The 14936-nt window shown below is 33.9% G+C and overlaps 1 protein-coding gene across 7 annotated transcripts; it reads left to right on the top strand.

Moving 5' to 3' along the window:
* The first annotated feature begins 825 nt into the window (after positions 1-825).
* Positions 826-7292, top strand: LOC107023342. 7 transcript variants are annotated; one of them, XM_015224006.2, is made up of 11 exons: positions 826-1049; positions 1592-1689; positions 1984-2169; positions 2257-2377; positions 2459-2492; positions 2626-2663; positions 2763-2797; positions 2872-3024; positions 4187-6666; positions 6827-6904; positions 7004-7292. In XM_015224006.2, the coding sequence occupies exons 2-11, from the start codon at positions 1616-1618 to the stop codon at positions 7069-7071; spliced, it is 3267 nt and encodes a 1088-aa protein (XP_015079492.1). In that variant the 5' UTR covers positions 826-1049; positions 1592-1615; the 3' UTR covers positions 7072-7292. The 7 variants fall into 7 exon arrangements, with proteins under 7 accessions (XP_015079492.1, XP_015079489.1, XP_015079493.1 ...); XM_015224003.2 differs by having other exon boundaries at positions 2623-2663; XM_015224007.2 differs by having other exon boundaries at positions 827-1049; positions 2257-2368; positions 2623-2663.
* The last annotated feature ends 7644 nt before the right edge of the window (positions 7293-14936 follow it).

The raw sequence follows: 14936 nt of genomic DNA, 5'->3' as shown, positions 1-14936 counted from the left end.
TCCCCCCCCCCCCCCGCCATTCTAATTTCTATGACATTGTTTGATTTTTATAATTTTTTTTAAAAAAGAATATTTTTTGAAGTTTGTGTTCTACAAAAAGTCTTAAATATTTATATGAGTGTAAATTATATATTTAAAAGAATAAACGAAAATATTAAAGTTAAATTATGTAAATATATCTTTTTTGGGAATGAACTACCTAAATAAAGGTATCACGTAAATTGAAAAAAGACTATTTAACAGGAAAGTACTAACAAAGAAGAAGAATCGGAGGAGAAAGCAACAATACAAATTTGATAAATAATACTTTCTCCGTCCCAATTTAAATATCTTAATTTGAATAATAATGAGAGAGTTTCAAATTTCTTTTGTTTAAATGTTGAAATTGAAAAAAATATATAGATATTTTTATTTAAAATAAAGTTCAAAAATAAAAAAGAATTAAGACACTTGTATTAATACGAATGGAGTAAAAGAGAGAATAATTTTATACTAATCAAACTTTAAGTTTGAAAAAAAACAAAATTAAAGAGAAAAAAAAAAGTAGAGAAACATTACATGATGAGGCAATTATAAATACATCTAACATATTAATCAAAAGATTGTCCCACTTGCACTGTCTACTTGGCTTTCTTTGTCTTTCATTCTGCTAATTAGGCAGCCTTTTTCCAAACGCAATCTCACAAAATACAGTAAAATTAATTTGGTGAAATTTGAATTTTGAAGTTTTCAAAAAATGAAATCTTGATTATAAATTAATTAATCATAATTATATCATAATAACACCCATTTTTATGACAATGATATACGTTTTGATTCTCTACAAATGCACATATTTTATTCTTCAAAAATATATATATCAACACACACTGTTTCTCAGCTTTGCCTTTAATTTTTTCTTTTATCTTCTCTCACACACTCAAAGTTGTGTGCTTTTTTAGCTTTTTAGCCTTACACTCCACTGTGTTTGTCCACAATTTTGAAAAAAAAAAGAAAAAAGAGTCAGTTTTACATTTTAGCTTCAAATCCCACTTCAATCTTCATTATCTGTAAGTTATTCCACCTGCATTTTACATTCTTTAACAAACCCAGAAAGAGTATTACAAGTTGATGCATAGATTTTTTTTATTTTTTTTTTCTTTTGAAATTTGAGTTGTTGTAAGGGTGTGCATTGACTTGATGGAACATGGGGTTTGCTTGTCGGTGGTACTTTTTGCCCCAAGATTGAATCTTTTTAAATTTAGATCTAATTTTTCAATGTTGGTTGGTGGGGTCTTCATTGTTTTAGCTCAATTCTTGGTTTACTCACCTTTCACACTTAAGATTTAAGTTGTGTCAAGTTGTTGGTACCATAGAAATATTTTAGGCAATCTTGCTTGGGTTTTAGTTCCCCTAAAGCTATAATATGTAAAATCTTGATCAGGTGATGTATTGATTTGGTGGCTATTTTTAGTGTTATTCTTGGTGTAAATGTTTTGTTTGTTTGTTTCTTTACTCAATCAAATACGTACGTAATGCAGATGATGAGTTTTCTATCAGGAGCATCTTAATATAGGGATAATGTGATGTAATTTAGTGTTGTTTTTACCAGGTTGAGTGTTTTTGAGAGATCAAGATGGTGGAGCAGGGCGTGGATGCTGATGTTTTGCTGGAGTATGTTGAATTTAAGATTTTTCCGAGTCAGGGGAGGTTAGACTTTTGTTTTCTGTTCAACTGATTTCATTCGTGCTGCGATCTCATAGTTCTTGCAGTGGTATCTTTAAGAGGTTTGATCAATCTTTGACACATTGTATTCTTTGGTCAAAATGAAGTGGATAATATTTTAAAGATTGACAATTCATTGATAAAGTGCAACTAACTTAAAATACCTGTTGTGTTTGTATATAGTTACTGTAGTAACACAATGCTTAATGAATTTGATATGGATGCTAATTTGGATAACAATTAACTTGTTCAACAATTTTTTTATCCTTCTTGACATAGGTATGAGACACTTATGATCTATGGAGACAAGGCAGAGGCAGCATCCTCGGGGCTTCTGAAGCAGTTAATGCTACATTCTCCCAAAATCAAATCATTGCACTCCAAAGGCTCAGATTCCTGCTTCAAATTTAAGCCTCTGGGTAATCTTAGTGATGCCAAATGGTTTACGAAATCCACGTTAATCAGGTTTATTCATACAACATCATTTGCTTTAAACTATCCCTTCGTTCTAAGTGCTCATATTCTCACACTGCAATTCCTCCTCTTTTTCAGGTTTCTTCGTATTATAAGTTCATCAGATATAATTGATGTGGCCAAGGCAATGGTAAATGAAATATCACAGCTTGAAGATGCTCGAAAGTTCCATCTTTCTTTGTACTCCAAGGTGCTTTGGGTATTTAACATTTTTTTGCTCCTTCAATTATTTCATAGAAACATGTGTCAAGCAGAACGCTAAGCTCATTTACTTTTTTAGGGTCCTCAAGATCATACTAGGAGTGAGGAAACAGGTTACTTCTACTATTCTGTGCTTGACAATTACAAACATAAAATCGCATCATGTCCTACTCTGCTTTGAATTATGCCTAGACTAGTTCGACTCTGTTACCTCGCATGTGATATCCTTTCTTTTTCTTCCAGCAGATGTCAGCTACTCAAATTCTACAGCACCAACAGTTGATGTAATTCGATCTCTCCGTTTTGTGAATCATCTTCTTCATTTCAGAGCTTATAGCTTATATATATATTTGAAGCTAACATGATTACTGATTTCTATTCAGCACGATGGTAACCCTTGTTCATCAGATGCTTCCAAGTATGTCCTCGGGGCTCTTTAAAGTTTATATTATGTAGTTATTCCTGCAGCTCCTAAAATTCTCATTTGAACAGGAATGAATTACTGCGAGCAATGGACTTGAGGCTCACTGCATTAACAGAAGAATTAGCTGCTGTTTTTGACCAAGCTGTTGGCACCAACTGCTCTTTTGGGGATATCACTAACATAGAGAAGTTCTCTTATTATTTTGGAGCTGTTGACTTAAGGTAAGCTAATGGACTGAAAAGGCGACTGAAGCCAGAAGGTTTCTCTTTTTAAGTATATCAAATCATGCCCCCCTAACTATGTAACTTTTTGCACATGAATGGACATGGTATTGATCAAGCCCAACCCCCACATTAAGGACTCACAATCCTTAATGATGGGTTGATTAAAAATAAAATATAAAAATTATTTAGCAATTTCTACGTTTTGTCAACATTTCGGTGAACTTTTAGTTTGCATACTATTTTGAGTGATCATGTTATAATGGAAGCCACATTTGCCTTTTGGTTCAATATTAACTACCAGTACAACAACAACAACAACAACAACAAACCTCATGAGATCCCACTTAGTGGGGTCTGGGGAGGGTATAGTGTATGTAGACTTTATCACCACCTAGTGGAGATTAAGAGTTTATTTCCGAAATATCCTTGCCTCAAGTGCATCAAACCCAAGTACGGAGAAGAAAATAATATGAAGAAAATATAGTCATTAATACCCTTGTAACAGTGCAAAGTCTACAAAAAAAAAACAATAACAATGATAAAACAGTGTGATAATCAAAAACACAATAAACAACACTTAGCAAGAATTATAAGGGTACAACTAGTACTGCAACATGCACCCCTACTATCCCTCTACCCTAAACATGCGACCTCCACTCCTTCCTATTGTGGCATGGAAGGAGTTATTTTCGAATTATCAATGAGTTGCTCGGAGGTCTTCCTAAATCCTAACCCTTTCTAGTGGACATAGAACCTTTTGGTTGAGAGGAGAGACTTGAGTTCTGGATTTTGACTCTGTCAAATTAAGGTGACTTAGCTATCCTTGCTCATACGAGGAAATTCCATCTTGAAGGCCTTAGTGCTTCTTAGTTTTACCAGTTTAGATTGGAGCCTTTTTCTGTACGTGTTTTTGTTACAGAGAGATTGCAAATATTCTTCTTCCAATTTCTTTTGATATAATGTGAGAGAGGGAGAATCATTCAGTTCCTTGTGGCAATAGGACTTTGGAAACTAAAAACTTGAGTAGTGAATGTATTTCTGTCATATGTAGTTTAACTTGTAAATAGGCTCGTTCTACCTATCAATGACATGAAACAAAATCTTCTAGAACTGAGATATGTGGATTTGGTAATGACTAAGGATATGCTATCTATGTTAGGAACTGTCTGCAGAAGTTTGTTGCATTGAGGCAGGAGAACACAAATGGTGATTCTCTTGGTAAAGAGCCACCTCTCTCTAAAAATGATGCCAGGAATGACAGAACTGGTTCAGTAGGGAGTACTTCTAAGACATCCAAACCACCACAATCAGATACAGCTGTGAAATATAGTGCCTCGCCTGCGAAAGCTGCACAGCTCGAGAGGCAAAGCTCATCAGCAAGTGAGGAATCAACTTTGACAAGTGAGGAGGAACAGCCATCGGTGGAAAGGAGTCGGACACTTATAAGATCCGCATCACCAAGGAGGTCTGCAACTCCAATGCGAAGAGTCCAAATTGGACGCTCTGGCTCACGACGATCCACTGCTTTAACAATAAAGAGTCTGAACTTCTTTCCTGCCAGGGAAAGGTCAGTCTCTCATAGAGATGAATCTGCAAGTGATTGTGATGAGCAAGCACATGAGCAAACCTCAAAAAAATCTGAGAAAAATTTACAAAGAATGAGTGTGCAAGATGCAATTCATCTTTTTGAAAACAAACAGAAAGGTCAAATGGTAGATTTTCAGAAGACAAAGTCATTATTGAATGTCTCGGTTGCTAATAAGGCGGTATTAAGAAGATGGAGTTCAGGGGTGTGTGGAAGTGCTAATCCAGTAGATGTTGCTTCTGGTGATCCAACTTCCCTGGCAGCGAATAAATTGGAAGATCAAGAATTTGAGAGCACTTTGGAAATGAAGCCAGAGTCTTATCCTACTCCCGAAATCTATGATGCTGAGGCTGTTGACAATGATTCCAAATCAAACTTACCTGAAGAAAGAGCATCTAGTCCAGAGGAAATGAGAAAGGAGTGTCTCCCTAACCAAGGTGAAGAAACAGATCAGAAATTAAATGCCTCAGTCGAATGGACTCGAAAAAAGGAAGCAGAACTAAACCAATTGCTGGTGAGGATGATGGAAACCAAACCTACAAAATATCAGAACTTGGCACCTGGTGATAGCAAACTCCAACGTCTTCCCAATGAGCGTAGAGGTGGCTTCTATGATCATTACAAAGAAAAGAGGGATGAGAAACTTCGTGATGGAACTACCAGGAAGCAAGCAGAGAAGGGAAAACAATTTAAAGCACTGCAACAAATTCTTGATGAGAGAAAAGCTGAGATGGTCTCAAAAAAAGCGAGTAATGATAGTAAAAAATCAAATATAAAGAGAACACAGAAAGCAGTGAAGAACTTACCTGAATCTTCCAATCCCAGAAGTGGAACTCCTAATCCTGCTGTTGTAAAGAAAGTTCCACTGAAAACATCACCATTGCCAGCTACCCGCAAATCATGGCCATCTGCACCTTCACCAAGGGCTGCAGGGATATCCCCTGCTAAAACTCCAGGTACTACACCTACCCGCAGAATATCCCAGCCAGCATCAACCGCTCCACGGTCAAGCGAAAAGGTTGAGAAATTACAACCAAAGACAGTGAGAGCAACTGAGAATGGTACCAAAAGAACTGTTAAAGGTGTAAGTGAAAAGAAGTTAGAAACTGTGACAAAAACTAGCAAACCTAGAAGATCCAAAGTTCAGCCTGCATCTGAAGATTCTGCTTTCTCAGCGAAATCTAAGCTCAGCAAGGTAACAAAGAGAAGTAGTGTGATGCCTCTGGAATCAAAGGAGACAAAGCCTTTTCTTCGAAAGGGCTCACGCACTGGATCTGCTCTTAGCTCTGGTCTTGGTCCAGTTGTAAAGGTTAAAGTTGCATCTCAGCCTGTAGAGAGTGTGATGGATTCTGTTGATTCGGTTAAAATGGAAGAGAAAGAGATAGCTTCTGTTTCTTTTGATCATGTTAATCAGGTGCAGGACAGGGGTCTTGAAGGTTTAAAAGTCCAGGAGGATAAAGACTGTGAAGCTCAGGCAGAGAGCCCCCAGATATGTGAAAATGCAGAAAGATTTGATAAGGTCACTTCAAATGACACTGATGATTTTGGAAGGATTGAAGATTCTACCCCAAAAGAAGAGGTCGAAGGAGAGCCAAACATCTCACCTAGTGCCTGGGTGGAAATAGAGGAGCTCGAGGCTAAGTCTTTTCCAAGTAATGGTGATTTATGTAATAATGATTCTTTGGGTGATGTTGCACCTGTAAGAGTCTCAAGTCCACGAGTTCGTCATTCTCTTTCTCAAATGCTGCTCGAAGACAACGGTGAAACTGATGTAATTGACTGGGGTAATGCTGAGAATCCACCAACCATAATCTATCAGAAAGATGAACCGAAAGGTTTAAAGCGGCTTCTGAAGTTTGCTCGAAAAAGTAAGACTGATGCAAGCTCAACTGGTTTTTCAAGCCTCTCTGTCTTTTCTGAGGGAGAGGATGATCCAGAGGATTCTAAAGTTCTTACTAGGAGAAGTTCTGACAATCTATTAAAGAAGGCTACACTTCATGCAAAGAATGCTGGGCAACAAAAATCGTCATCATCTGAAGTCTACGATCTATCTGGTACATTCTTGCTTCACATCAAGCATTTCATTTTCCATTCTGATCACTGTTTTAGTTTGTTATTTTTAATCATTTCATATATGCAAGAGTGTTAAATTACTTTCTGATGGCCTTTGGTTGATCATTGTTATGGATTCTGGACATTTCTTTCTGTTTGCAGCGCCAACTAGTATAGGCAACATTGGTGCTAAGAAATTGCAAGAGGGACACATCTCAGCGTCAGCGACTACAACAAAAGGTTACTATGATCTTTTTCCAATTCAAGTTTGACTTACTTTCTTGCCATAAACTTGTAATGGGTATGTTTTGCTAACATTGTGGTGCTTTTATGTTTCAGCAACACGATCGTTCTTCTCTCTTTCAGCATTCAAAGGAAGCAAACAAAATGATGCCAAGCTTCGATGAGAAACCTGCCTTAGTATTGGGGGATAAAATGTTGTAGTTTGTAATGTTTCTGTCTCTTTTTAAAAGAGAAGATATCATAACAGAAGAGCGGCCAGAGCAGCAGATTCCATAGGCCGCGGTTCTTCTTTAGAGATATCACCAAGTGAATAATTTGTTCCTATTAGTAAAGAAAACAATTTTTTTCCCCTTTCTATATAGCATAATATTACCATTTACCACTTCATCTCATTCTTATGTGTGAAAAAAAAATGAAAACAGGAATGTTCAAGTTCAAATAAAAGAGGAATATTCCAACTTTAAATGAAAATAATAATCCAAACTAACATCTCAAAATATATCCTCCCTCCATTGAGAATTTTGTTGGCATTATCATACAATTTTGTTTGTGTTGGTAGAAACGTAAAAGAGAAAACATAAGATTTAATGTGGTTTGGATCCTATGTCTATCAAAGAACATATGCCTGTAAACTATAAACGATGTACCTTATAGAAGAAACATAGTAGAAGAGTAGATCAAAGAGGACTGAGAAGAGGTTGTTTTATCAGTTGTTGAATCTTGAAAAAAGTAACAATCTCACCATTAACAATTTCGAAGGATCTTTCTTATAACAATAATAATAATATATAATATAGAGTGAATTTACTATAACAGTTTCGTAAAAGACTAGCATCCAAACAAGGTGGCTTTTGAGAATTTCATCCACAAACTTAAGTTGAGTGCCATAAATTTATCATTGATCAGTAGCATCTACATCTTCATCCAGCCATCTTCATCAGTTCATCACCATCTCCATCTTGATCATCAACAAGATCAATAAATCTTGATTTTGATTAAGAACAGGATTTACGCATTAATGAGAAAATTGACTAGAAGAACAGATACTACTGATATATATAGTAATATAGTAATAATTTTTCTTTTACCCATTAGTTTAGGATTCTCTTTCCTTATTCTTTTTTTTTTGTTTTGTCCTCCAAGATTATTTTTCTTTTAATTTATCACACTAGTCATTTGGACGTTTTATTTTGCATTCTCACACATATGCACACACTTAACATTGTTTAGGATACCAAATATGTTTTCTTTTTTCCCCTCATCTATTTTTCTCCTAATAATAATACATATATTATTCGACTTTCTTTACTTTACTTTACCAAAAGCTTAGTTTTAACATGTCTGTTTTAAGAGTCCGTTTGGATTGGTTTAAAAAAAGTAGCTTTTAAAAAATACTTTTGAAAATGTTTAAAATTTATTTCTAAAATAAGTAGTTATGTGTTTGGATAAAAGTGCTTCAGTTAAAAAAAAGTTGTTGATGTGTTTGACAAATAAGTGCCGGTGAACTTTTTTTTTGTCAAAATGTTTGAAATACCTTTAAAATTGTTAACATGATAAAAAGTTGATTAATTTAAGGTTTTTATACTTAAAAAAATTAAATCAAAAATTAATTTATATTTTACATCCATAAGTAATAACATTTCCTATCATTCACATATTTCTTTATCATCACAAATTTATTTATAAGAAGAATACAAATTTATTATTTAAGTTAATTTTGTATGCGCAACTTCTTAATAATAATAATAATAATAATAATTATAACAATAATAATAAATAATAAATAATAAATAATAAATAATAATAATAATAACAGTAAATAATAATAATAACAATAATAATAAATACAATAATAATAATAATAATAATAATAATGATAATAAATAATAGTAATAATAATAGCAACAATAAATAATAATAATAATAAAAATAAATACGATAATAATAATAAATATAATAATAATAATAATAAATAATAATAATGACAAATATAATAAAAATAATGATAATAATAATAATAAAAATAAATACGATAATAATAATAAATATAATAATAACAAATATAATAATAATAATAACAACAATAATAATAATATAATAATAATGATAAATAATAATAATAATAATAATAATAATAATAATGATAAAGAATTAAAGGCAAAAAGGTAATATACTTGATCAACATAAAATGACTTTTAAGTTAAAAAAAAAACATCTCTCACCTAGCTTTTAGCTTTTGACTTAAAATAAGTCATTTTTAACTTAAAATAAGTTACTTTGATATTTGTCAAACACTTTAATAAGTCAAAAACTGACTTTTAAGTCAATTTGACCAGCTTTCATGCCTAACCAAACAGGCTCTAACTAAGTCTTTTAATTAAAATCTTAGGGCCTTTTTGTCATTTTAGTACTTCATTATAGCTTATGGGTTTACAACGTGGACAGTTTGGTCATTAACTTTATTAAATTGATATGTATTAGAGACTATATACGTGTCTTCAATCTTGTTTTGGTATAGACACGTAACAATGCTTTATGTTTGATTTGAAGCATTAGAGACTATCTCAATCTTTCATCTTGTTTTGACGTAGACATTAGAGACTATCTCTCAGTCTTTCATCTTGTTTTGACGTAGACATTAGAGACTATCTCTCCTTGATATGACGGTTTGTATATATTCTTTTATTCTCTATTTAGTTGTAATGTAATGTAATTCTTTCGATTTTTTTTTCTGTGTTTGATATTGTTGTACTAGGTAAAAAAAATCATTATACCAGACGAAGTCAAAAACAAATTAATGAATTAGTATCACAGATCAAAGAAGCAAAACTAAAAGGTGAAATGCTCAGTGGAAATGGTAAATGAGTGAATGAAACCGGTAAACAGAGAATTAAAAATATGAACTAATTAAAAGGTGAAATGCTCCGTATTGCTTGTGCAAACATCTCCACGCATATTATTCATTGTTGATAATTCAATTTTTTGGATTATTGATATGGTGAACCGTGAATCTTTGTTATTTAAGAGGCAATAATGGACATTTGATGGCTCAAATAGCGATTAAGTCCAAAAAATTGTTATGCTACTTTTCTTGTTTCATTTTTTCTTTATGGTGAGTAAATTGAGTTCTCATTGACAAGAGAAACTTAATTGTCCAGTAAAAATTATTTGTGAAAGCGATAATTTTTTAATTAATTTCTTTTTTATAGATAGAGAAATAACAGTACTCAGCTTTATTATAGTGGTTGTGTGCTAATGATGTTAGAGTACCTTAATAGATTTGTTTAGCTCTTTTATTTACATATGCTGCTCGAACTAATGTTAACATGCTTTCTTCTTTTTCTGACTATAGGCTCTTAAAATATTTGTTTGTCAATGTCTTTTGTCTCTTTGTTGTTTCAAATATAAGTACTAACAACTACTCATAACTTTATAAGTTATCTCAAGTTTATAAAGAAGCTACAAAAAGTCACACAATAGCAAGAATCAACATCACCATTTCTAAATATGATAAGGAATTATCCTGTATGTGATGATCTTAATTGTTAACAGTGTAGTATGATAAAGCCATGGACATTGGTCCAAAATGTCTATGAATTATGTTTAGAGTTGTTTTTCAAGGAGTAAGGTGTGAGTGTTGGGTATGTAGTAAGAATGGATGGGAAATAGAAGGAAGGAGAGGAATTTGAAAAGTTGAGAACTTGAAGAGTTGGAACTTCAAAAGTCCTCTTATACTTTAATGAAAAAGGCAATTGTCCCTCATCGGTAATGGAAAGAAAAATAGGAGAGTTTAAATACATAAACACTCCTATTAATTGTTAAAAGGGTTGGAAAGAGGGACCCCCCTCGCGTCGTCGTCGCTCGCTCCGGCTTTAGCTTCGGCTTTGGCAAATGATCGAGAGATTATTTTTTGGACAAAATTTTTGATTATTTATTTAATTAATTAAATGGCCAAAAAATACTTTCAATTAATTAGTTGATAACAGAAGTTAACCGAAATATTTTCAACTTTTTAGTTAACCCGACCCGACTCGGATTCGCGCGCGTGATCCCTTTTATTTTCCGTTTTATTTAAAATTACCACCATGACTGTTCTGAAAGGTTGCAACTTTCAGGAACAGTCAATACCATTTGAAAGGTTGCAAACTTTCATTAATGGTCGTGTCAATTCTGAAAGGGTTGCAACCTTTCAGAACAAATTCTTCTTGCCTATAAATACCACTCAGTCTTCAGAATATTTTTCAACGAATTTTCTGATCTTCCTTCTTCTTCTAAACACTCGTGTACTTTCCTACTGTGGATTGATTCGCTGACAGTAGAGTTTTTGGTATCTACACTCTACTGATTAAGATCATTTTACCCTGGGAGGTTATATACCAAATCAAACCTCGGATACTAAAGGGAAATAATTTCCTCGGAATGCCCCCCACAACGAGTATTTTTCTGGCTTACCACTCTTGGTCTGCAGAATTTACAAGTGAAGATACTCCAGTTCCTGCTGATGATATGCAGACAGGGAAAAAAGTAAGCAATAAACTATAATTACAGACTTAAAGGAGTATAAAATCACGAAGATTTTTGTCTTCACCAGAAACACAGATTTTTTTTTAAAAAAATTCTTAAGATTGTATCAATTTTTGTTTATCAGAAATGGCAAACACTGGTGTTACAGTGGCTATTGCTGCACACCACAAGCAGAGAAATCGGGTAAATTCACAGGTGTGAATTTCAAAGGATGGCAGCAACGAGTATTTTTCTGGCTTAGCACTCTTGGTCTGCAGAAATTTACAAGTGAAGATATTCCAATTCCTGCTGATGATATGCCAGACAGGGAAAAATTCATGATTATTGAAGTATGGAAACAGTCAGACTTCCTATGTAAAGGCTACATTTTGAGTGGTTTAGAGGATGACTTATATAATGTCTATAGTGCAATAACAACTTCAAAAGAGTTGTGGGATGCACTTGAGAAGAAATGTAAGACAGAAGATGCATGCTTGAAAAAGTTTGTGGTCGCAAAGTTTTTAGATTATAAAATGGTAGATAGTAAAACTGTTGGATCACGAGTGCAGGAACTTCAACTTATTCTCCATGATCTAATTGCTGAAGATATGATAGTAAATGAAGCTTTTCAAGTGGCTGCAATAATCAAGAAGTTGCCTCCTTCGTGGAACAATTTCAAGAATTATCTAAAGCACAAGCGTAAAGAAATGAGATTGAAGATCTTGTGATTCAGCTCAAGACTGAGGAAGATAAAAAAAAATGCTGAAAAGAAGTCGCGTAAGAGTTCAACAATCATTGGAGTTAATATTGTTGAAGAAGCTCCTACCAAAGACAAAAAGAGAAAGAAGTCCAACGGGCAGAAGTCAGAACAGGCCAAGAAGAAATTCAAAGGCAACTGTTACAATTATGGCAAGACTGGTCATAGGTCTTCTGATAGTCATGCTCCAAGAAAGGACAAAAACAAAGGCAAAAGCAAAAGTCAAGCAAACATCGTGGAAAAGATGGAAGATGCAGATGACTTTTGTGCAATGATATCGGAGTTTAACTTAGTTGAAAATCCCAAGGAGTGGTTTCTCGACTCAGGTGCCACTCTGCGAAAGAAGTCTTTGCAACGTACACTCCTGCTGAGTACAATGAAGATTTATTCATGGGAAACACAACAACAAGAAGGATTGCAGGAACTGGGAAAGTAATGTTGAAAATGACATCCGACAAGGTGTTGACTTTGAACAATGTTCTGCATGTCCCTACTATTAGGAAGAATTTAGTTTCTGCTGCACTATTCGTTAAGAACGGGTTTAAGTGTGTCCTAGTTAGTGATAAAGCTGTAATAAGTATTAATGAAATGTTCATAGGAAAGAGCTGCCTCAATGAGGGTCTTTTCAAACTAAATGTAATGGTTGTTGACAGTATTAATAAAAATTCTGTTTCTGTTTACTTATTGGAGTTAAGTGATTTATGGCATGCCCGTTTGGGACATGTAAATTACAAAGCCTTGCGAAAATTGGTTAATCTAAAAGTATTGCCTGATTTTAAATGCGATAAGTCGAAATGCGAAATTTGTGTGGAAAGTAAGTTTGTTAAACATCCTTACAAGTCTGTTGAAAGAAATTCTAAAACTTTAGACTTAATTCACACAGATATATGCGATATGAAGTCAACACCATCTCGTGGTGGGAAAAAGTATTTTATAACTTTTATTGATCACTGCACTCGATTTTGTTATGTATATTTGCTTAATAGTAAGGATGAAGCAATTGATGCATTCAAGCAATACAAAAATGAAGTGGAAAACCAATTGAATCTAAAGATAAAATTAATTCGAAGTGATAGGGGTGGAGAATATAAATCTCCTTTTGCAGAGATATGTTTGGAATATGGTATTATTCATCAAACTACTGCACCTTATACACCACAGTCAAATGGTTTGGCAGAACGGAAGAACAGAACATTAAAGGAAATGATGAATGACTTAGTGATCAATTCTGGTTCACCGCGAAACCTTTGGGGGGAAGCCATCCTTACAGCTAATAAAATACTCAATAGAGTATCCCATCGAAAAAACACAATCAATTCCATATGAGTTGTGGAAAGAAAGAAAACCCAACTTGAAATATTTCAAAGTGTGGTGATGTTTAGCCAAGGTAGAGGTTCCTTTACCGAAGATGGTTAAAATTGGACCCAAAATAATAGATGTGTCTTTATTGGGTATGCTGTTAATAGTAAAGCCTGTCGATTTTTGGTTCACAAATCTGATAATCCTGAGATTCATGTTAATACGATAATTGAATCAGATAATGCAGAGTTTTTTGAAAATATTTATCCGTATAAAACTGAAAGTGAGTCAACAAGTGAAAGACCTAACGACCACGAGAAAAATCAATGGAAAATATTCTAACTAGTGAGGAACCTAGGGGTAGTACTCGGCAATGAAAATCTGCTTCTTTCGGACGAGATTTTGTAGCACTATTGCTTGAAAATGAGCCTCAAACATTTAAAGCAGCTATGTCTTCATTAGAGTCAACTGATTGGAAAGAAGCAGTCAACATTGAGATTGAATCAATTTTAAGCAATCACACTTGGGAATTGGCTATCTTCCTCCAGAAAATAAACCTTTAGGATCACACTAGATCTTTAAAAGGAAAATGAAACCTGATGGGACTATTGACAAATATAAGGCTAGACTGGTAGTCAAAGGGTACAGACAAAAGGAAGGTCTGGACTACTTTGACACATACTCTCCAGTAACAAGGATAACATCAATTAGGATGTTAATAGCACTAGCAGCAGTGCATGATCTTAAAATCCACCAAATGGATGTAAAGACAGCCTTCTTAAATGGAGAGTTAGAGGAAGAAATTTACATGGAACAACCTGAAGGGTTTATAGTTCCTGGTAAAGAAAAGAAAGTGTGCAGACTTGTGAAGTCACTTTATGGACTCAAGCAAGCACCCAAACAATGGCATGCTAAATTTGATCAAATAATGTTGGCAAATGGATTCAAGATTAACGAATGTGATAAATGTGTTTACATTAAAAACGTTATGAATCATGAAGTCATTGTTTGTTTGTATGTTGATGACATGTTAATAATGAGTAAAGAAATTGACGATATAAATGCTACTAAGCGCATGTTGTCCAGCAAGTTCGATATGAAAGACTTAGGAGTTGCTGATTTGATCTTAGGGGTCAGGATTATCAAAACTCCCCAGGGACTAGCATTATCTCAATCTCATTATATTGAAAAAGTATTGGATAAGTTCAAATACTTGAATTTCAATGTTGTGAAAACTCCAATTGATTTGAGCTGTACATTTAAAAAGAATGAAGGTCAAAGTGACTCTCAATTGGAATATGCCAGAGTGTTGGAAAGTTTGATGTACATTATGAATTGCACGCGATCAGATATAGCATGTGCTATTAGTAAACTGAGTCGGTACACTAGTAATCCGAATCAAACTCACTGGATGGCTATGAAACGTGTGTTGGGTTATCTAAAATATACACAACATTATGCTTTACATTA

Source organism: Solanum pennellii, chromosome 6, assembly GCF_001406875.1.
Source record: "Solanum pennellii chromosome 6, SPENNV200".
NCBI lineage: Eukaryota > Viridiplantae > Streptophyta > Magnoliopsida > Solanales > Solanaceae > Solanum > Solanum pennellii.
The sequence above is the reverse complement of the archived record's forward strand: the minus strand, read 5'-3'. Positions and strand labels throughout refer to the sequence as shown.

Bases quoted from the DNA above. Each gene is read 5' to 3' on its own strand.
- LOC107023342 (XM_015224003.2), top strand. From the start codon at position 1,616: ATGGTGGAGCAGGGCGTGGATGCTGATGTTTTGCTGGAGTATGTTGAA. The intron at 2,664-2,762 runs GTAATTCGATCT...ATTTCTATTCAG, and splicing joins CTACAGCACCAACAGTTGAT to CACGATGGTAACCCTTGTTC. The intron at 2,798-2,871 runs GTATGTCCTCGG...TCATTTGAACAG, and splicing joins TGTTCATCAGATGCTTCCAA to GAATGAATTACTGCGAGCAA.